The sequence below is a fragment of the Triticum urartu genome, chromosome 6, assembly GCF_003073215.2.
Source record: "Triticum urartu cultivar G1812 chromosome 6, Tu2.1, whole genome shotgun sequence".
Classification (NCBI taxonomy): Eukaryota; Viridiplantae; Streptophyta; class Magnoliopsida; order Poales; family Poaceae; genus Triticum; species Triticum urartu.
The window spans coordinates 553,892,435-553,916,607 of record NC_053027.1 but is presented as its reverse complement, the minus strand read 5'-3'; the positions used below and the strand labels follow the sequence as shown (position 1 = coordinate 553,916,607).

Here is a 24,173-nt window from a genome sequence, read left to right as displayed (position 1 = left end):
ATACTTTGGTTAGCGGATAACACAGAACCACACCATGAAAAGCCAATCCAAACATTGGATTATCGTGGTGCCTATCAGTTTTGATGTGATTACTCGTGTTCTTTTCCTCTTCGTTGTTCTTGCTCGAAATTTTGAAAACCTGACGCAGAACTCTCACTCCCAAAGCAAATTACATGGACTTCACTACAAATCAAACGTCATAGTTTTTAGCATGTGAAATCAAATGTTTTATGAAAAATTACGTTGTCAAGAGGAGGGCAGTCCTCTGTAACACTGTTCTTCCTAATTTTAAAGAGTCCACATTCAATTGAGGTCTTCAATTGAAATTGGGCACTTGATTTTAACTGGGTCAATAATTTCTCAAAACTCTCTCATTCAATTCTTTTGTACTATACACTATGCTTCTTAATTTTGAAGGCCTCATAATTAATTAAGGTCTTTAATTTAAAATTGGGTCACCTGATTTTTATCGGATCAATAATTTCTCAACGAGCTCTCCCGTTCAATTCTTGTAATTCATTAGGTTTCCTAATTTTGAAGCTTTTTTATTCAATTGAGATATTCAATTTTGGATTTGGTTTAAGATTTTTGATCGGGTCAACGGTTTTTCAAATGAATTAGCAGCAACCGGCCTATAAAAGCACATCAATCCCGCGCACCCTTCCACCACCGAGAAAAAGGGAAGCGCCATCATGTCATATTATAACACCAATATATTACATGCGGCCATCGAATGCGGCCATCGACGCAGAAATTTTTCCCACATAAATATACTTTGGTTAGTGGATAACACAGAACCACACCATGAAAAGCCAATCAAATCACCACGTTTTATAAATAAAAAACACACTCCATCTCTCCCCCACCCATCAAACTAAATATTCCATCAGTTTCAAAAATATAAGGCTACTAGTTTTTTGGAAACTCAATTTTTTTTAACTTTGACCAAGCTCAGAGCAAAAAATATCGACATCCACAGTATTAAACAAAAAATGTAAAAAAAATTGATGACGAATCTAATCACATTGATTTGATATTATGCATTTTCATATTTTTTTATCAATTTGATCAAACTTAAAAGGTTTGACCTTTCAAAAAAGTAATACACCTTATATTTGAAACAGAGTGAGTAAATTTTTTTAAGGAACCAAACAACATCAGTGGTACAGCAAAGCACCCCCCCCCCTCCCCAAACATTTTCTAGTTTTTTAACATTGCCGAATTACTTTGACCTCCGTGCTCCATATTTTTTGTAAATTCCGGAATTGCTTCAAGCTCCCAGGTCTATGGAATTTGAATTTCAGAAATTAGACTTTGAAGTTTAGAAAAACTAAAAGAAAAGAACATCTAAATATGGATTTATATTAGTCGCAAAAAAGGATGTATATTGGGACATGAAATTTATGCTCACAAGCTCAAATGCACTTTCATGAGTAGTAAAACCATCAAAATAGTAAATAAATTTAAAAAATAGCAATAAACATTGTTAAGTGTTCTACAATACATACTTGCAAATTCCCATAAAGAAAGAACATGCCTAATGCTCTTGGGCAAAACGATGCTCCAAAATGACAATTTTTTAAAGCATTTTAGATACTTGATTTTGTTATTTTTGTCTAGACCTACACGGATGTGATTTCATCATAAAAATTTGCGCAAGCAGAAAACTGGCCATTGTTTGTTATAAAAAGAATCACATTTTTTTAATTTGCGTACTTATTTTTCTTTTAATGTTCATAAGGGTGCATTTGAGTTAGGGATTAGAAGGGAGAAAATTCCTTAAATGACACTGTTTTAAATGTTGTTTCCCTATTTGACACCGAAAAACTTTTTCTTCCCTATCCGACACTATGTCTAAAATTTATGCCTTTTACAACACTATTATCCATTTGGAGCCTTAACGATGTTAAATGACACATGAAAAGACCTATTTACCCCTTATGTGATATGTGATTAAAATTGTTATGTGGTAGTTTAGCTTCATTATACGACTCTGTCTGGATATAGTTTAGCTTCAGTACTTCCATATAAAGACGTCGACGCAGCATAATAAATTGCACGCGAGGACATGATGCGGACATGTTAGAGGGCACAGATCTCATGCAGCTCGCGGCGTGGCGCGCAGCGAGCGGCATGGGGCCAGCAAATTTGTAGCAGGCAAGGTGCGTGGTTCAGCTGTGCGGAGGCATACGGCGGCTGAGGGCAGCGCGTTTGGCAACGGCAGGGCGCACGGGTTAACAGGGTGGCCGGTGTACATCAATACTAGTACATGGCACAGTACATACTCGATCGATAGTATACACAAGTCAGTACGATTAATATTGTAGTCAGTGCTTGTACTTTTTTGTGTGAAAAAACCAGTTCCTGTACACGATCGATAGTAGTATACAACAAGTCAGTAAGTTAATAGAGTTGAGATTGAACGAAAGAAAATAAACAGGACCGACAAGATCATGTGCCCATCACCCGCCTCGTATGTTTGTGTTGTGGCCATCAGCCAGCCAGCGGGAGATCGGCTGCTTAGCTAGCTTCGTCTAGTACGTATAGCTTGGAAAATACTCTGAGCTAGCCTCGTACGTGTGTACGCCGGAAACCACTTGGCTACAACGCCATCAAGGTTGGGACCAAGGCTCAAAACGAGTCAGACGGATACACACATACACGTAAAATTTTGATCACAAATCACACGAAGGGTAAATAAGTCTTTTCATGTGTCTTTTAACACTATTAAGGCTTAAAATGGATGATAGTGTCATAAAGAGCATAAAATTTAAACTCCTTATTAAATAAGAAAGACATTTTTTCTCAATGTCAAATAAGGCAACAAATTTTAAGACGATGTTAAATAAGGAATTCTCTCATTAGAAGGACACTTTTACGTATAATGCATATTTGTAAAGTTTCCAGTGAAATATGTTCCATGTGAGTTGTACATGATTTTGTTTTTTATGTAGATTACACCAAAATGTATTTCATCATGAAATTTGACGAATATGTATCAATACTTACATATATGTGTGCATTTTTTTAGATTTTTCTCAAACTTGTAAAGTTAGTTTTTTCAAAAAATTGGTTTCCTGGAGCCAAGTGTCAAAAATCATTACTCTAAATAGTTTGACTAATTTAGTGCTTATTTTGCACCATAGTGATATTACACCCACTCTGTACTCAAACCAATTCAAAATGAGAAAGGGAAAAATAGAAAAAGAATAGTTTTTCTTTCTCCTCTTGTTCTCGTTGATCTTCCAATTTCCCCCCTCCTCCCATCTTATACCCAAGCCCTTTGGCTTTCACTATATTTGAATGTTTGCACATAAGCCCCTAAAAAAGCTTCTATCCTCAGCTCTTCTTCCACTCCTCGGCGCCGGCGAGGTAGGCCTTCTTCCTCTTCTCCGCTCGCGCGCACGCGCAGATGATGACGAAGCAGGCGGCGTAGACGGCGTACACGCGCCAGTTCGCGCGCGGGGCCTCGCCGGCGGCCGCGCGGTGGAACACCGCGGCGTAGTAGTGGAGGCCGACGGCGAGCCCCACCACCATCTGCGCCAGGCCGAGCGCCTTGGTGGCGTCCGCGCCGCCCTCCTCCTCCTCCGGCGAGGCGGCCCCGGAGAAGACGGCGACGAGGTCCACCATCTGGAGCACGAGGTAGCCCATGAAGCCGAGCGACTGCGCGGCCTGCGTCCAGGCGTAGGCCGCGGGCGAGGCGGCGTGGAAGAAGCGGAGCGGCTCCAGCCCCGTGGCGGCGGCGGCGAGCGCGAGCGTGCCGAAGTAGATGGCGAGGTAGGCCTGCGAGAGCAGCAGCGCGCGGTGGAGGAGCGGCAGGTACGGGCCCATGCGCCGCACCAGCGCGGTGAGCATGCAGAGGGGCAGCAGCAGCAGGGCCACCGACGCCGCGGAGGCCGCCGCCACCCCCCACCGCCCCCCCAGGACCGGCCGCACGCCGCCGGCGATCCCCGCATTGGCGGCCGACAGGTACGCCTTGGACGTGTACGACAGCCGCGCCAGGTCCGGCATGAGCGTCTGATGCAGCCGCGCCGGGAGGCCCCGGAACTCGGACATGAGGTCCTCCGTCCCCTCCGCCTCCTCCGCGAAGACCACGTCCTCCTCCACCCCCGCCGCCTCCTCGCTGCTCACGGTCGAATTCGCCTTCACCTTCCCGTCGGCGACGACGGCCTTCGCTTTCTTGCTCGACTTGGCCGAATCCGCCGTCGAATTGGACGGCTTCTTGGCCTTGGGAGCGCCCCCCTCAGATTTCACCGGCTTGGCAGCGCCCGCCTTGGAGGACTTGGCGGAATCGGCGCTCTTGGGCTTGGCGGTGGCCGCCGCCTTGTCCAGCTTCGGGACCTTGGGCTTGGCCGCATCGCCGGCCGCTTTAGTGGCCGGCTTCTTGGTCGTGGCCGCATCGCCGCCCGCTTTAGCGGTCGGCTTCTTGGTCGTGGTCGACTCCGCTTTAGCGGTCGCCTTCTTGGTGGTGACCTTGGTCGTCGTCGAGGTGGACTCCTCCGGTTTCTTGCCTTTCAGAACCTTGGTCTGATTCTTGGCGCCAGAGGAGACCTTCTTCTTGACGCCGGCAGCAGCGGTGGTCTTGGGCGGCTTGACCGGCTCGTCGTCATCGGTGGAGACGAGCTCCTTGCGGCCGCCGGAGAGCTTGGGCTTGGGCTTGGCGGCCGGCGGAGCGGAGGAGCAGAGCGCAATGTGGCAGCAGAGGAGGGCGAGGAGCAGGAGCAGCAGCACCGGCCTCGGCGGCGACCGAGCTGCCATCTCTGGCGGATCTGGCCGGGGCTTTTGCGGAGCGAGATACGGCAGATCCGGGAAGAGTGAGGGAGGGTGAAGGTATTTTTGGCTCGATTTATACGTGGGGAAATTGGAGGCGAAAAGGGACGAAGAGAGGAGGAAGCTGTGAGTGTGAGCCGTGGTGAAGAGTGTGAGTGAGTGGGGAGCGAACCACACCACCACTGCTGGAGTGCTGGGTGTGTGAGTGGAGTGGGGAGTGAGCGAACTACGACGGCGTGTGGCACGGCCGGTACCGGGGCACACACACGAGACACGACCACGTCCACGTTGGTGCGGCTCCTCCGAACCGTCGGTGGACTTTCACCAGCTCGTTGCGCGCGAATGCCCGTCCCGGTCCAGACAGCACGACAAACCGACGAGCGGATGAGTTTGTTGTTAGGTCCCCGTCCTGGTCCATGCACACAAGAGGCATCTTCCTATTTCAAGAGCTGGTCTCTTCTCTTTGATCATCTAGACTGGCTCTTTATGGATTGGATGTCCATTCTCATCGTTTTGATCATACTCACCGTGTTGAAAGAGGATTTTCTGTCCACTATGTTTGCATTTCCATTTTTTCATGTAAACACCGACTAAAATGCAGTTCATGTCCGTGACTGCGACATGACTTGAACTTTGTTTGTTTGTTGTTTGCGACCGGTGGCAATCAATTCTTTTGATTCTCACCACCCCACGATCCCTCAGCTAGACCGTAGCAAAGAACAAATGTGCCTAACAAAACGAGAACGGTTGTTGACATAAGTCGGCGCCACATATTAGTTCACGCATCTCAAATTAAGATGTTGGGCGGTGGATCGTAAAATGTTAGGTGAATTGTGCCAAGAGAGCCTCTAGCAGAGACGCCATATCCACAATCGCTATATTGCATATGAAGCATGCTTTTGGAGGTTACATGCGAAGTGCAAATTCAAAGTCGTCGTTTTTGTTTTTGTTTTTGTTTTTGTTTCTTTTTCATTTGATCAAAGAAACGGATTGAGATCCACCGTCAAGTGATAACGGAACACAACATAAAAGTAAAGATTTGATTTTTAAGCGCAACCAACTCCAGTCGGCTGCCGCGTGCCCCGCTAGCAACCAAAGGATGAAAATAAACGCAGGTTTAGTTACATCCCAAACGGACGACAAATTGAGCTTATGGCTCACGTGTACAATGGCATCAAAACCCCAACTCCAACCATCCCAATGGTGCGAGATGAATGAGGTTGCCTCAAGGAATGCAAAAGGTATCGAGTCCATGAACCAATGGTATTGATATGAAGGGAATTTTTAGTGTATTGAGTGGGAGAGAGCCATGGGAGGAGGCTGGTCTCAGATGGAATGAGGAGGAAGAGAGGTGGGGGTAATTGGTTCGGGAGAGCCCCAATAACGACATTTGGAGGGGCCCAACTCACTTACATGTTCAGTGTGCAACGTACGGTTATCCAGCTAGACGATCACTTTTTTTTAAAAAATGTCTTCAACCTCCTTCTTCCATAGCATCATCATCATCATCATCGTCGTCGTCATTTCCTTCATCTTTGTTCTCCCCGTCCTTTCTAGCTTCTTGCATACACACATCCATCATGCCTTTAGCATTGCCTTCATCATGCAGATTTAGGGTTGCGGCTCCATGCTCCAGACCAGATCGCTCCTCTTCATTCTATAAACCTGCCCAGTACTGCATAAAAGAGCATGCATATCATATAAACTCAATAGGAGATCAACTCAATTTTTTCTTGAAACAAGCACAATTTCTTAATTTCCAGATTACCCAGCATACGACGACAAGATCCACAATTTGCAAGTTTCTACTACTGGGTATACTGCTGGGGAACACAGTAATTTCAAAATATTTCCTACGCACACGCAAAATCTATCATGGTGATGCATAGCTACGAGAGGGAAGAGTGTTGTCCACGTACCCACGTAGACCGTAAGTGGAAGTGTTATGACAATGCGGTTAATGTAGTCGTACGTCTTCACGATCCAACCGATCCTAGTACCGAAAGTACGGCATCTCCGCGATCTGCACACGTTCAGCTCGGTGACGTCCCACGAACTCTTGATCCAGCTGAGTGTCGGGGGAGCTTCGTCAGCACAACGGCGTGATGACGGTGATGATGAAGCTACCGGCGCACGGCTTCACCTAAGACTACGACGATATGACCGAGATGGATTATGGTGGAGGGGGGCACCGCACACGGCTAAGGGGTAAATGATCAACTTGTGTGTCTATGGGGTGGCCCCCTGCCCCCGTATATAAAGGAGCAAGGGGGGAGGCCGGCCGGCCCTTGGGGCACGCCAGGAGAGGAGGAGTCCTCCTCCTAGTAGGAGTAGGACTCCCCTTTTCCTAGTCCTACTAGGAGGGGGAAAGGGAGGAGGAGTGGGAGAAGGAAAGGGGGGCGCCCCCCCCTTCCCTAGTCCAATTCGGACCAGAGGGGGAGGGGGCACGCGGCCTGCCCTGGCTGGCCCTCTCTCTCCACTAAGGCCCATGTGGTCCATTAGTTCCCCGCGGGGGGGGGGGGGGGGGTCGGGTAACCCTCCGGCACTCCGGTTTTCTTCGAAATCAACCGGAACACTTCCGGTGTTCAAATATAGCCGTCCAATATATCATCCTTTATGTCTCGACTAGTTCGAGACTCCTCCTTATGTCCGTGATCATATCCGGGACTCCGAACTACCTTTGGTACATCAAAACACATAAACTCATAATACCGACTGAGGGAGTCCTGGATTAGGGGGTGTCCAGATGGCCGGACTATACCTTCAGCCGGACTCCTGGACTATGAAGATACAAGATTGAAGACTTTGTCCCGTGTCCGGGAGGGACTTTCCTTGGCGTGGAAGGCAAGCTTGGCGATATGGATATGTGGATCTCCTACCATTGTAACCGACTTTGTGTAACCCTACCCCTCTCCGATGTCTATATAAACCGGAGGGTTTTAGTCCGTAGGACAACATACAGAACAACAATCATACCATAGGCTAGCTTCTAGGGTTTAGCCTCTCCGATCTCGTGGTAGATCTACTCTTGTACTACCCATATCATCAATATTAATCAAGCAGGACGTAGGGTTTTACCTCTATCAAGAGGGCCCGAACCTGGGTAAAACTTCGTGTCCCTTGCCTCCTGTTACCATCCGGCCTAGACGCACAGTTCGGGACCCCCTACCCGAGATCCACCGGTTTTGACACCGACATTGGTGCTTTCATTGAGAGTTCCTCTGTGTCGTCGCCGTTAGGCTTGATGGCTCCTACGATCATCAATAGCGATGCAGTCCAGGGTGAGACCTTCCTCCCCGGACAGATCTTCGTCTCCGGCGGCTTCGCACTGCGGGCCAATTCACTTGGCCATCTGGAGCAGATCGAAAGCTATGCCCCTAGCCATCAGGTCAGATTTGGAAGTTTAAACTACACGACTGACATCCGCGGGGACTTGATCTTCGACGGATTCGAGCCACTGCCGAGCGCGCCGCACTGTTGCGACGAGCATGATCTAGCTCTGCCGCCGAACAGTGCCCTGGAGGCCGCGCCCGCATTGGCTTCGACCCTTAATTCGGAGCCAACTGCGCCGATCGAGGATGGGTGGTTGGACGCCGCACTCCGCGAGACTCGTGACTCCAAGGAGCCGGACTCCTCTCCGGACTCCAACCCCTCCGCGCCCCTACCGATCGAATCCGATTGGGAGCCGATCATGGAGTTTACTGCCGCGGACATCTTTCAGCACTCGCCTTTCGGCGATATTCTGAAGACACTAAAGTCTCTCTCTTTATCAGGAGAGCCCTGGCCGGACTACGGTCAGCAAGGTTGGGATACGGACGATGAAGAAATTCAAAGCCCACCCACCACCCACTTTGTAGCTACTGTCGACGATTTAACCGACATGCTCGACTTCGACTCCGAAGACATCGACGGTATGGACGCCGATGCAGGAGACGATGAAGAACCAGCGCCTATTGGGCCCTGGAAAGCCACCTCGTCATATGACATATACATGGTGGACACTCCAAAAGAAGGAGATGGCGATGGAACAGCGGAGGATGACCCCTCCAAGAAACAGCCTAAGCGTCGGCGTCAGCAGCGCCGCTCAAAATCCCGCCAAAGCAAATACGGTGATTCCAGCACGGGAGATAATAATACTCCGGAGAGTGCCGAAGAAAACCCCCTCCAGCAAGATCCAGCACAGGAGGATGGAGAAGCCAGCCCTCATGAGAGAGCGGCAGACAGAGAGGTCGAGGACGATAATTATATGCCTCCCTCCGAAGACGAGGCAAGCCTCGACGATGACAAATTCGTCGTGCCAGAGGATCCCGTCGAGCAAGAGCGTTTTCAACGCAGGCTTATGGCCACGGCAAGAAGCCTCAAGAAAAAACAGCAACATCTTAGAGCTGATCAAGATTTGCTAGTCAACAGATGGACTGAAGTCCTTGCGGCCGAAGAGCATAAACTCGAACGCCCCTCCAAGAGCTACCCAAAGCACAGGTTGCTACCCCGATTAGAGGAGGAAGCACTTAAACCTACATCACCAGCACTTGATACGGCCGACTGGCCACCTCGTGGCCGCGACAGAGAGGCCTCTCGGCCCTCCACTCAAGCCGCATCCCGTACAAAGGCACGGGAAAATGCGCCAGACCTGCGAGATATGTTGGAGGACAAGGCAAGGCAAACAAGATCGATCTACGGATCGCGTGGGCGCCCCATGACTCGAGACGATAACCGTCACGCCGGACACAAATCCGGTAGGGCCGAACACAGTAGACAAATCTCATTGGAGCTACGTCGTGATGTAGCCCAGTACAGAGGCGCCGCACACCCACTATGCTTCACAGACGAAGTAATGGATCAACAAATCCCCGAGGGTTTCAAACCCATAAACATCGAATCATATGATGGCACAATAGATCCCGCGGTATGGATCGAGGATTATCTCCTTCATATCCACATGGACCGCGGCGATGATCTCCACGCCATCAAATACCTCCCACTCAAGCTTAAAGGACCAGCTCGGCATTGGCTTAACAGCTTGCCATCAGGATCAATCAGTTGTTGGGAGGACCTGGAAGCCGCATTCCTCGACAATTTCTAGGGCACTTATGTGCGACCACCAAACACCGATGACCTAAGCCACGTAATTCAGCAGCCAGAGGAATCGGCCAGGCAATTCTGGACACGGTTCCTAACAAAGAATAATCAAATAGTCGACTGTCCGGATGCAGAGGCCCTAGCAGCCTTCAAGCACAATATCCGTGACGAGTGACTTGCCCGGCACCTTGGACAGGAAAAGCCGAAATCTATGGCAGCACTCACGACACTCATGACCCGCTTTTGCGCGGGAGAACACAGCTGGCTTGCTCGTAGCAACAATATGACCAAGAACCCTGGTAATTCGGATACCAGGGACAGTAGTGGCAGGTCGCGTGGCAACAAGCAGAAGCGCCACATTAACGGCGACAATGCTGAGGATACGACAGTTAATGCCGGATTCAGAGGCTATAAATCTGGTCAGCGGAAAAAGGCATTCAAAAGAAATCCTAGGGGCCCGTCCAGGTTGGACCGAATACTCGACCGCTTGTGCCAGATACATGGCACCCCTGAAAATCCGGCCAATCACACCAACAGGGATTGTTGGGTGTTCAAGCAGGCAGGCAAGTTAAATGCCGAAAATAAAGACAAGGGGCTGCATAGCGATGACGACGAAGAGCCCCGGCCGTCGAACAACAGTGGACAGAAGGGTTTTCCCCACAAGTGCGGATGGTGAACATGATATACGCAACCCACATCCCCAAGAGGGAGCGGAAGCGCGCGTTAAGGGACGTATACGCGGTAGAGCCAGTCGCCCCAAAGTTCAACCCATGGTCCTCCTGCCCGATCACCTTTGATCGAAGGGACCATCCCACTAGCACCCGTCATGGTGGATTCGCCGCATTGGTTCTAGACCCAATTATTGATGGATTTCATCTCACTAGAGTCCTTATGGACGGCGGCAGCAGCCTGAACCTGCTTTACCAGGATACAGTGCGGAAAATGGGTATAGATCCCTCGAGGATTAAGCCCACCAAAATGACCTTTAAAGGCGTAATACCAGGTGTAGAGGCCAACTGTACAGGCTCAGTCACACTTGAAGTGGTCTTCGGATCTCCGGATAATTTCCGAAGCGAGGAGTTAATCTTCGACATAGTCCCATTCCGCAGTGGCTATCACGCACTGCTCGGGCGAACTGCATTCGCCAAGTTCAATGTGGTACCGCACTATGCATACCTTAAGCTCAAGATTCCAGGCCCTCGAGGAGTAATTACGGTCAATGGAAACACCGAACGCTCCCTCCAAACGGAGGAGCACACGGCGGCCCTTGCAGCGGAAGTACAAAGCAGCCTCTCCAGGCAGTTCTCCAGTCCGGCCATTAAACATCCGGACACCGTCAAGCGCGCCCGGAGTAACCTACAACAAGACCGCTTGGCATGTTCCGAGCAGGCGTAGCAATGCGGCCCCAACCCCAGCCCTCGCAAAAATGCGACACCAGTGCTTCACGTACATAACTACGCTCTAGAAATACCATGGGTACAGGGGGAGGGGCTGAAGGAAATATGCCCTAGAGGCAATAATAAAGTTATTATTTATTTCCTTATTTCATGATAAATGCTTATTATTCATGCTAGAATTGTATTAACCGGAAACATAATACATGTGTGAATACATAGACAAACAAAGTGTCACTAGTATGCCTCTACTTGACTAGCTCGTTAATCAAAGATGGTTATGTTTCCTAACCATAGACATGTGTTGTCATTTGATTAACGGGATCACATCATTAGGAGAATGATGTGATTGACATGACCCATTCCATTAGCTTAGCACCCGATCGTTTAGTATGTTGCTATTGCTTTCTTCATGACTTATACATGTTCCTATGACTATGAGATTATGCAACTCCCGTTTGCCGGAGGAACACTTTGTGTGCTACCAAACGTCACAACGTAACTGGGTGATTATAAAGGAGCTCTACAGGTGTCTCCGAAGGTACATGTTGGGTTGGCATATTTCGAGATTAGGATTTGTCACTCCGATTGTCGGAGAGGTATCTCTGGGCCCACTCGGTAATGCACATCACTATAAGCCTTGCAAGCATTTCAACTAATGAGTTAGTTGCGGGATGATGTATTACAAAATGAGTAAAGAGACTTTCCGGTAACGAGAGTGAACTAGGTATTGAGATACCGACGATCGAATCTCGGGCAAGTAACATACCGATGACAAAGGGAACAACGTATGTTGTTATGCGGTCTGACCGATAAAGATCTTTGTAGAATATGTAGGAGCCAATATGAGCATCCAGGTTCCGCTATCGGTTATTGACCGGAGACGTGTCTCGGTCATGTCTACATTGTTCTCAAACCCATAGGGTCCGCACGCTTAAGGTTTCGATGACAGTTATATTATGAGTTTATGAGTTTTGATGTACCGAAGTTGGTTCGGAGTCCCGGATATGATCGCGGACATAACGAGGAGTCTCGAAATGATCGAGACATAAAGATTGATATATTGGACTGCTATATTCGGACATGGGAAGTGTTCCGGGGAAGTTTCGGATAAAACCGGAGTACCGGGGGGTTACCGGAACCCCCCTGGGGGTTAATGGGCCTCATGGGCCTAAAGTGGAGAGGAGGAGGGGCTGCCAGGGCAGGCCGCGCGCCCCCTCTCCCCCTAGTCTAAATTGGACAAGGAGGGAGGGGCGGCGCCCCCCTTTCCTTCCTCTCCTCTCTCCCTTCCTTCCTCCTCTCCTACTTGGACAAGGAAAAGGAGGGGAGTCCTACTACCGGTAGGAGTAGGACTCCTCCTGCGCGCCTCCTACTAGGGCCGGCCGCACCCCCCCTTGGCTCCTTTATATACGGAGGCAGGGGCACCCCTAGACACACAAGTTGATCTTCGTGATCGTTCTCTTAGCCGTGTGCGGTGCCCCCCTCCACCATACTCCTCGATAATATTGTAGCGGTGCTTAGGCGAAGCCCTGCAACGGTAGAACATCAAGATCGTCACCACGCCGTCGTGCTGACGGAACTCTTCCCCGACACTTTGCTGGATCGGAGTCCGGGGATCGTCATCGAGCTGAACGTGTGCTAAAACTCGGAGGTGCCGCAGTTTCGGTGCTTGATCGGTCGGGCCGTGAAGACATACGACTACATCAACCGCGTTGTGCTAACGCTTCCGCTGTCGGTCTACAAGGGTACGTAGATCACACTCTTCCCTCTCGTTGCTATGCATCACCATGATCTTGCGTGTGCGTAGGAATTTTTTTGAAATTACTACGTTCCCCAACAGTGGCATCCGAGCCTAGGTTTTATGTGTTGATGTTATATGCACGAGTAGAACACAAGTGAGTTGTGGGCGATATAAGTCATACTGCTTACCAGCATGTCATACTTTGGTTCGGCGGTATTGTTGGACGAAGCGACCCGGACCGACATTACGCGTACGCTTACGCGAGACTGGTTCTCCCGACGTGCTTTGCACAAAGGTGGCTAGCGGGTGTCAGTTTCTCCAACTTTAGTTGAACCGAGTGTGGCTACGCCCGGTCCTTGCGAAGGTTAAAACAGCACCAACTTGACAAACTATCGTTGTGGTTTTGATGCGTAGGTAAGAACGGTTCTTGCTAAGCCCAGTAGCAGCCACGTAAAACTCGCAACAACAAAGTAGAGGACGTCTAACTTGTTTTTGCAGGGCATGTTGTGATGTGATATGGTCAATACGTGATGAGATATAAGTTTTTGTATGAGATGATCATGTTTTGTTGAAGTTATCGGCAACTGGCAAAATCCTTATGGTTGTCTCTCTATTGCATAAGATGCAAGTGCCCAATAATTGCTTTACTTTATCGCTATGCGATAGCAATAGTTGCAAGAGCAATTGTTGGCGAGACGACCATGTGACGACACATTGATATAGATCAAGATGATGGAGATCATGGTGTCATGCCGGTGACGATATAGATCATGACAGTACTTTGGAGATGGAGATCAAAGGCGCAAGATGATGATGGCCATATCATGTCACATATTTTGATTGCATATGATGTTTATCTTTTATACATCTTATTTTTGCTTAGTTTGACTGTAGCATTTTAAGATGATCTCTCACTAATTATCAAGAAGTGTTCTCCCTGAGTATGCACCGTTGCGAAAGTTCTTCGTGCTGAGACACCACGTGATGATCGGGTGTGATAGGCTCTACGTTCAAATACAACGGGTGCAAAACAGTTGCACACGCGGAATACTCAAGTTAAACTTGACGAGCCTAGCATATACAGATATGGCCTCGGAACACGGAGACCGAAAGGTCGAACGTGAATCATATAGTAGATATGATCAACATAGTGATGTTCACCATTGAAAACTACTCCATCTCACGTGATGATCGGACATGGTTTAGTTGATTTGGATCACGTGATCACTTAGATGACTAGAGAGATGTCTGTCTAAGTGGGAGTTCTTAAGTAATATGATTAACTGAACTTAAATTTATCATGAACTTAGTCCTGGTAGTATTTTGCAAATCATGTTGTAGATCAATCGCTCGCGTTGTTGCTTCCCTGTGTTTATTTTGATATGTTCCTAGAGAAAATTGTGTTGAAAGATGTTAGCAGCAATGATGCGGATTGGATCCGTGATCTGAGGTTTATCCTCATTGCTGCACAGAAGAATTATGTCCTTGATGCACCGCTAGGTGACAGACCTATTGCAGGAGCAGATGCAGACGTTATGAACGATTGGCTAGCTCAATATGATGACTACTTGATAGTTTAGTGCACCATGCTTAACAGCTTAGAATCGGGACTTCAAAGATGTTTTGAACGTCATGGACCATATGAGATGTTCCAGGAGTTGAAGTTAATATTTCAAGCAAATACCCGAGTTGAGAGATATGAAGTCTCCAAAAAGTTCTATAGCTAAAAGATGGAGGAGAATCGCTCAACTAGTGAGCATGTGCTCAGATTGTCTGGGTACTACAATCGCTTGAATCAAGTGGGAGTTAATCTTCCAGATAAAATAGTGATTGACAGAATTCTCTAGTCACCATCACCAAGTTAGTAGAACTTCGTGATGAACTATGATATGCAAGGGATAACGGAAACGATTCCCAAGCTCTTCGTAATGCTGAAATTGACGAAGGTAGAAATCAAGAAAAACATCAAGTGTTGATGGTTGACGAGACCACTATTTTCAAGAAAAGGGCAAAGGAAAAAGGGGGGACTTCAAGAAGAACAACAAGCAAGTTGTTGCTCAAGTGAAGAAGCCCAAGTCTGGTCCTAAGCCTAAGACTAAGTGCTGCTACTACAAAGGGACTGGTCACTGGAAGCGGAACTACCCAAGTATTTGGCGGATAAGAAAGGATGGCAAGGTAAACAAAGGTATATTTGATATACATGTTATTGATGTGTACTTTACTAGTGTTCATAGCAACCCCTCAGTATTTGGTACTAGTTCAGTTGCTAAGATTAGTAACTTGAATCGTGAGTTGCAGAATGAACAGAGACTAGTTAAGGGTGAAGTGACAATGTGTGTTGGAAGTGGTTCCAAGATTGATATGATCATCATCGCACACTCCCTATACTTTCGGGATCAGTGTTGAACCTAAATAAGTGTTATTTGGTGTTTGCATTGAGCATGAATATGATATGATCATGTTTTTTGCAATACAGTTATTCAGTTAAGTTGGAGAACAATTGTTGTTCTGTTTACATGAATAAAACCTTATATGGTTACACACCCAATGAAAATGGTTCATTGGATCTCGATCGTAGTGATACACATATTCATAATATTGAAGCCAAAAGATGCAAAGTTAATAATGATAGTGCAACTTATTTGTGGCACTGCCGTTTAGGTCATATTGGTGTAAAGCGCATGAAGAAACTCCATGCTGATCGACTTTTGGAATCACTTGATTATGAATCACTTGATACTTGCAAACCATGCCTCATGGGCAAGATGACTAAGACTCTGTTCTCCGGAACAATGGAGCGAGCAACTGACTTATTGGAAATAATACATACTGATGTATGCGATCCGATGAGTGTTGAAGCTCGCGGCGGGTATCGTTATTTTCTGACCTTCACATATGATTTAAGCATATATGGGTATATCTTCTTGGTGAAACATATGTCTGAAACATTTGAAAAGTTTAAAGAATTTCAGAGTAAAGTGGAAAATCATCGTAACAAGAAAATAAAGTTTCTACGATCTGATCGTGGAGAAGAGTATCTGAGTTACGAGTTTGGTCTTCAGTTAAAACAATGTGAAATAGTTCCACTACTCACGCCACCTGGAACACCACAACATAATGGTGTGTCCGAATGTCATAACCGTACTTTATTAGATATAGTGCAATCTATGATGTTTCTTACCGATTTACCACTAGCATTTTGGGGGTTATGCATTAAAGACAGCTGCATTCATGTTAAAAAGGGCATCATCTAAGTCCGTTGAGACGACACAATCTGAACTGTGGTTTGGCAAGAAACCAAAGTTGTCGTTTCTTAAAGTTTGGGGTTGTGATGCTTATATGAAAAAGTTTCATCCTAATAAGCTCAAACCCAAATCGGAGAAATATGTCTTCATAGGATACCCAAAGGAGACTGTTGGGTACACCTTCTATCACAAATCCGAAGGCAAGACTTTTGTTGCTAAATTAGGAGTTTTTTCTAGAGAAGGAGTTTCTCTCGAAAGAAGTGAGTGGGAGGAAAGTGGAACTTGATGAGATAATTGTACCTGCTCCCTTATTGGAAAGTAGTTCATCACAGAAACTGGTTCCTGTGACACCTACACCAATTAGTGAGGAAGATAATGATATTGATCATGAAACTTCAGATCAAGTTACTACTGAACCTCGTAGGTCAACCAGAGTAAGATCCGCACCAGTGTGGTATGGTAATCCTGTTCTGGAGATCATGTTACTTGACCATGACGAACCTACGAACTATGAGGAAGCGATGATGAGCCCAGATTCTGCAAAATGGCTTGAGGCCATGAAATCTGAGATGGGATCCATGTATGAGAACAAAGTATGGACTTTGGTTGACTTGCCCGATGATTGGCAAGCCATTGAGATTAAACGGATCTTCAAGAGGAAGACGAACGCTGATAGTAGTGTTACTATCTAAAAAGCTAGACTTGTCGAAAAAGGTTTTTGACAAAGTTCAAGGTGTTGACTACGATGAGATTTTCTCAATCGTATCGATGCTTAAAGTCTGTCCGAATCATGTTAGCAATTGCCGCATTTTATGAAATCTGGCAAATGGATAACAAAACTGCAATCCTTAATGGATTTCTTAAAGAAGAGTTGTATATGATGCAACCAGAAGGTTTTGTCAATCCTAAAGGTATTAACAAAATGTGCAAGCTCCAGCGATCCATCTATGGACTAGTACAAGCATCTCGGAGTTGGAATATATGCCTCGATGAGTTGATCAAAGTATATAGTTTTATACAGACTTGCAGTGAAGCCTGTATTTACAAGAAAATGAGTGGGAGCACTACAGCATTTCTGATAAGTATATGTGAGTGACATATTGTTGATCGAAAATAATGTAGAATTATTCTGTAAATCATAAACAAGTATTTGAAAGGAATTTTTTAAAGAAAGACCTCGGTGAAGCTGCTTACATATTGAGCATCAAGATCTATAGAGATAGATCAAGACGCTTGATAAGTTTTCAATGAGTACATACCTTGACAAGTTTTTGAAGTAGTTCAAAAATGGAACAGTCAAAGAAAGAGTTCTGGGCTGTGTTACAAGGTGTGAAATTGAGTAAGACTCAAAGCCCGACCACGGAAAAAGATAGAAAGAGAATGAAAGTCACTCTCTATGCCTCAGCCATAGGTTCTATAAAGTATGCCATGCTGTGTACCAGATCTATTGTATACCCTACACTGTGTTAAGCAAGGGAGTACAATAGTGATCTAAGAGTAGATCACTGGACAACGGTCAAAATTATCCTTAGTGGAATAAGGAAATATTTCTCAATTATGGAGGTGACAAAAGGTTCGTCGTAAAAAGTTACGTCGATGCAAGTTTTGACACAGATCTGGATGACTCTAAGTCTCGATCTAGATACATATTGAAAGTGGGAGCAATTAACTCGAGTAGCTCCGTGCAGAGCATTGTAGACATAGAATTCGCAAAATACTTACGGATTTGTATATGACAGACGCGTTGACTAAAATTATCTCACAAGCAAAACATGATCACACCTTAGTACTCTTTGGGTGTTAATCAAATAAACGATGTGAACTAGATTACTGACTCTAGTAAACCCTTTGAGTGTTGGTCACATAACGACGTGAACTATGGGTGTTAATCACATAGTGATGTGAACTATTGATGTTAAATCACATGGTGATATGATCTAGATTATTGACTGTAGTGCAAGTGGGAGACTAGAGGAAATATGCCCTAGAGGCAATAATAAAGTTATTATTTATTTCCTTATTTCATGATAAATGTTTATTATTCATGCTAGAATTGTATTATTAACCGGAAACATAATACATGTGTGAATACATAGACAAACAAAGTGTCACTAGTATGCCTCTACTTGACTAGCTCGTTAATCAAAGATGGTTATGTTTCCTAACCATAACATGTGTGTATTTGATTAACGGGATCACATCATTAGAGAATGATGTGATTGACATGACCCATTCCATTAGCTTAGCACCCGATCGTTTAGTATGTTGCTATTGCTTTCTTCATGACTTATACATGTTCCTATCTATGACTATGAGATTATGCAACTCCCGTTTGCCGGAGGAACACTTTGTGTGCTACCAAACGTCACAACATAACTGGGTGATTATAAAGGAGCTCTACAGGTGCCTCCGAAGGTACATGTTGGGTTGGCGTATTTTGAGATTAGGATTTGTCACTCCGATTGTCGGAGAGGTATCTCTGGGCCCACTCGGTAATGCACATCACTATAAGCCTTGCAAGCATTGCAACTAATGAGTTAGTTGTGGGATGATGTATTACAAAACGAGTAAAGAGACTTGCCGGTAACGAGATTGAACTAGGTATTGAGATACCGACGATCGAATCTCGGGCAAGTAACATACCGATGACAAAGGGAACAACGTATGTTGTTATGCGGCCTGACCGATAAAGATCTTCGTAGAATATGTAGGAGCCAATATGAGCATCCAGGTTCCGCTATTGGTTATTGATCGGAGACGTGTCTCGGTCATGTCTACATTGTTCTCGAACCCGTAGGGTCCGCACGCTTAAGGTTTCGATGACAGTTATATTATGAGTTTATGAGTTTTGATGTACCGAAGTTGGTTCGGAGTCCCGGATATGATCGTGGACATAACGAGGAGTATCGAAATGATCGAGACATAAAGATTGATATATTGGACGGCTATATTCGGACACCGGAAGTGTTCCGGGGAAGTTTCGGATAAAACCGGAGTACCGGGGGGTTACCGGAACCCCCCGGGGGGTTAATGGGCCTCATGGGCCTAAAGTGGAGAAGAGGAGGGGCTGCCAGGGCAGGCCGCGCGCCCCCTCTCCCCCTAGTCCGAATTGGACAAGGAGGGAGGGGCGGCGCCCCCCCTTTCCTTCCTCTCCTCTCTCCCTTCCTTCCCACTCTCCTACTTGGACAAGGAAAGGGAGGGGAGTCCTACTCCCGGTAGGAGTAGGACTCCTCCTGCGCGCCTCCTACTAGGGCCAGCCGCACCCCCCCTCTCCTTGGCTCCTTTATATACGGAGGCAGGGGCACCCCTAGACACACAAGTTGATCTTCGTGATCGTTCTCTTAGCCGTGTGCGGTGCCCCCCTCCACCATACTCCTCGATAATATTGTAGCGGTGCTTAGGCGAAGCCCTGCGACGGTAGAACATCAAGATCTTCACCACGCCGTCGTGCTGACGGAACTCTTCCCCGACACTTTGCTGGATTGGAGTCCGGGGATCGTCACCGAGCTGAACGTGTGCTAAAACTCGAAGGTGCCGTAGTTTCGGTGCTTGATCGGTCGGGCCGTGAAGACGTACGACTACATCAACCGCGTTGTGCTAACGCTTCCGCTGTCGGTCTACAAGGGTACGTAGATCACACTCTTCCCTCTCGTTGCTATGCATCACCATGATCTTGCGTGTGCGTAGGAATTTTTTTGAAATTACTACGTTCCCCAACAGGAGCACCATCACGGCACGCCCGAAACACGGCTTAAACCGCACTAGGGGCTGCCGATTTTTTAATTTTCTCTTACTTTCAGGACCCCATTCTTCGGAAGGCCTGTTCGGCAGTTCAATTGCCGCACAAATGATGCAAGAACCAGGGAAGCAGACAAGCCATGCCGCATTACGGAACTCCCAGGTGGTCTCTATCACGAGCAGTATACTTGTTTCGCATACCATTCCGCAGCCTGCCCCTGGAACGGACATGTTAAATAGTCCAACCTTTTGCTTATCACATTATTTGTATCGTTCTGCTTTGATCGCATCCCTTTTTAATAAACAATGCATAGCTTTTGTCTATTTTTGCATTACTCTTTTTTTTACAAATAAATGTTCCTTAACGACATGTTGAACCCGTACACTTTGGTACGGCCAAAATACGCTAGGGGCTTTAGTACCCCTCAATATGGTGTGAGAAGTCCGAACACTTTAACAAGTGCGGCACCCCGAACTTATAGCATTATATGCATCGGCTCCGAATCATGTCTTTTGGTGTCTTACGTTCCGCTATGTCAGCTAAGGTAGCACTAGGAGAACTACTGCGATTGTGCCCTAGTTGAGCTGGGTTGAGCACCTCAGTAGAGAAAGCTAAAACTGACTGTCATGTTGAAGCGAGAGCTGGTCGCTATTCGAGAGGTTTTTCGAGTCCGTAAAGACTTATGCCGCTTAGAGCGAGGAGTCGGCTCTGTCCGGCCAAGGCGTGGATAGCGCCCCGAACTCGGTCTTCCGAATACCAAGGGCTTCGCCGAAATTTAAAATTATAGAATTCTATGGCTAAGTGAGAGTGTTCACGCATTATAGTCCGATTGCCTTGTTCGTTGTGCTGAGCGCCTCCCTCGAAGGACCCAAATATGAGAAAAAGAGCGCTCAGGTTTATCCCCGAACACCCCAGCACTAGCGACACGGGGGCAGAAGTCGACGACTCGCCATCTCTCAGAATTGATAAACAGCCGCACAGAAGGTAATATTTTAAATTCCAACAGCATTGCTTAGCGCATATGAACAAGTTTTCAGCGCACAGGACAAAACGAGCGAGTTTTACTCAAAAATTACATCCCTGGAACATTCATCCGCCATAAGGCGGGCACCCTTCAGAACATCCTTATAATAATTCTCGGGCTTGCGATGCTCTTTCCCCGGTGGTGGCCCGTCCTTGACAAGCTTCTCAGCATCCAGCTTGCCCCAGTGCACCTTAGCACGGGCAAGGGCCCTACGGGCACCTTCAATGCAGACGGAGCGCTTGATGACTTCGAGCCTTGGACAGGCCCCCACCAGCCGCCGCACCAGCCCGAAATAGCTCCAAGGCAGAGCCTCTCCAGGCCACAGCCGAACTATGAGGCCCTTCATGGCCTGTTCGGCCGCCTTGTGGAGCTCGACCAGTTGCTTCAGCTGGTCACTCAGGGGCACGGGGTGTCCGGCCTCAGCATACTGAGACCAGAACACCTTCTCTGTCGAGCTGCCCTCCTCGGCTCGATAGAATGCGGCGGCATCGGACACGCTATGGGGAAGATCTGCGAATGCTCCTGGAGAGCTCCGGATTCGGGTAAGTAACAAGTAACTCACGTTTATGTGTTTGCTTTGCATAAAGAATGCCTTACCCGCCACTATCTTTTTCACCGCATCCAACTCCTAGAGGGTCTTCTGGGATTCGGCCTTGGCAGACTTGGCATTTTCAATAGCCACCGCGAGCTCGGACGCCCGCGTCTTTGATTCAAACTCCAAACTCTCATGTTTTTTCATAAGAGCCTGGAGCTCTTGCCGCACCTTGCCAACCTGGGCCTCATACTTCTCCCGCTCGGTGCGCTCCGTGGCCGCCCTCTTCTCGGCCTCGAACAGCGCTTGCTTAAGGGTCGCCACCTCAGACGTGGCCCCTACAATAGCCACGATAATCCTGTCATTTTTTGCAATTGCACTTTTTTATATATATTTAAACAAGGTATTTCTTACCTTCCTTGTCCTCGAGCTGCTTCTTGGCACGCGCGAGCTCTTGCTCAGACTGCTCGAGGTTCTGCTTTAGCGTGTCCACTTCCGCAGTCAGTGCGGCGGACGCTAGCAGAGAAGCCTGCATACGCATATTGACTCCTTTTTGTTAGACTCCTGCGAATTTTATTTGATCCTCTATTTGGCTTTTCTTCCCGAACGCCAAACAGAGCATCAGGGGCTACTGTCTATGCGGTAATATTATTTACACATTCTTTACTTACCTCAAAGCCTGTTAAAAGGCTAGCACAAGCTTCAGTCAGTCCGCTCTTGGCGGACTGAACCTTCTGGACCACCGCACTCATAATGGTGTGGTGCTCCTCGTTGATGGATGTGCCTTTGAGCACCTCCAACAGATTGTCCGGCGCCTCCGGTTGGACGGGGGTCACCGGCACGGTGGGCTTGCTCCTCTTGGAAGGAGGTCGCCCGCCGGACTATGGAACCATTGAAGGTTCTGGAGCGGTGTCCGGCCTAGAGCCGGACTTGGAGCCCTGGGGGGTTTTATCCCCTTTACTCCTGGAGTCCGGGAGGTCGCCTTGCGGCGCCTCCAGGACCACCTCCTCCTGGCTTGGAACCTGTTGGGACAACACTTGGCGTCGTTCGTAGGGCGGGGGGAGGTAGCCGTCGGAAGCGAATTCACATCTGACGAGTCCAGTGAACTGCTCGACGACGCGTCGAGCCGGTCTTTGGGTGGGATGCATAATCATATTCGACATAAGGGAAAGCTGTGCAATAAAGGAATACTATGAATTACTCTGGTATCCGGATACTTACGATTTCGCCAGGGGCTTGGCCCTGAGCGGCCACTCCTCTCTGCCGTCGTCGGCGTTGGTGGAGTAGTCCGGAGGAAGGGTTTTCCCCTTCTTGGACCCTTCGGCCTCCCCAGTGAGGGCGGCCTTCCTATTCTTCTCTCCCCCCGCTGGAGGGGGAGAGGTCTCTTCTTCCTACTCCTCGTCTTCACGGGAGGAATGCGCCTTGGAGCTGTTGGATGATGAACCTGACACCTCCTGGCGTCGGGCACTTTTTCAAGTCCCCGTGGCCTTCTTCGTGGCCTTCTTCTCCGGCACCACATAGTGTGCCGGAACCAGCAGCTTCGCCAAGCGGGCATCGGCTGAGTCTTCGGGCAAAGGAGCCGGACAGTCGATCTATCCGGACTTCGCCTGCCAATCCTGTCAAAGGTAAGGGAGCTTAGTGAAGGAAATATGCCCTAGAGGAAATAATAAAGTTATTATTTATTTCCTTATAATCATGATAAATGTTTATTATTCATGCTAGAATTGTATTAACCGGAAACACAATACATGTGTGAATACATAGACAAACAAAGTGTCACTAGTATGCCTCTACTTGACTAGCTCGTTAATCAGAGATGGTTATGTTTCCTAACCATGAACAATGAGTTGTTATTTGATTAACGAGGTCACATCATTAGTTGAATGATCTGATTGACATGACCCATTCCATTAGCTTAGCACCCGATCGTTTAGTATGTTGCTATTGCTTTCTTCATGACTTATACATGTTCCTATGACTATGAGATTATGCAACTCCCGTTTACCGGAGGAACACTTTGGGTGCTACCAAACGTCACAACGTAACTGGGTGATTATAAAGGAGCATTACAGGTGTCTCCAAAGGTAGATGTTGGGTTGGCGTATTTCGAGATTAGGATTTGTCACTCCGATTGTCGGAGAGGTATCTCTGGGCCCTCTCGGTAATGCACATCACATAAGCCTTGCAAGCATTGCAACTAATGAGTTAGTTCCGAGATGATGTATTACGGAACGAGTAAAGATACTTGCCGGTAACGAGATTGAACTAGGTATTGGATACCGACGATCGAATCTCGGGCAAGTAATATACCGATGACAAAGGGAACAACGTATGTTGTTATGCGGTCTGACCGATAAAGATCTTCGTAGAATATGTAGGAGCCAATATGGGCATCCATGTCCCGCTATTGGTTATTGATCGGAGACATGTCTCGGTCATGTCTACATTGTTCTCGAACCCGTAGGGTCCGCACGCTTAAGGTTACGATGACAGTTATATTATGAGTTTATGCATTTTGATGTACCGAAGGTTGTTCGGAGTCCCGGATGTGATCACGGACATGACGAGGAGTCTCGAAATGGTCGAGACGTAAAGATTGATATATTGGAAGCCTATATTTGGATATCAGAAGTGTTCCGGGTGAAATCG

At 47.3% G+C, this 24,173-nt stretch overlaps 1 protein-coding gene across 1 annotated transcript; it reads right to left on the bottom strand.

Moving 5' to 3' along the window:
* Window positions 1–3,100: 3,100 nt before the first annotated feature.
* Window positions 3,101–5,001, bottom strand: LOC125515300. Its single transcript, XM_048680746.1, has one exon. It carries the CDS (start codon window positions 4,756–4,758, stop codon window positions 3,340–3,342), a length of 1,419 nt encoding a protein of 472 aa, XP_048536703.1. The 5' UTR covers window positions 4,759–5,001; the 3' UTR covers window positions 3,101–3,339.
* Window positions 5,002–24,173: the final 19,172 nt, after the last annotated feature.

Excerpts from the sequence above, each read along its gene's own strand:
- LOC125515300 (XM_048680746.1), bottom strand. The coding sequence starts at position 4,758 with ATGGCAGCTCGGTCGCCGCCGAGGCCGGTGCTGCTGCTCCTGCTCCTC.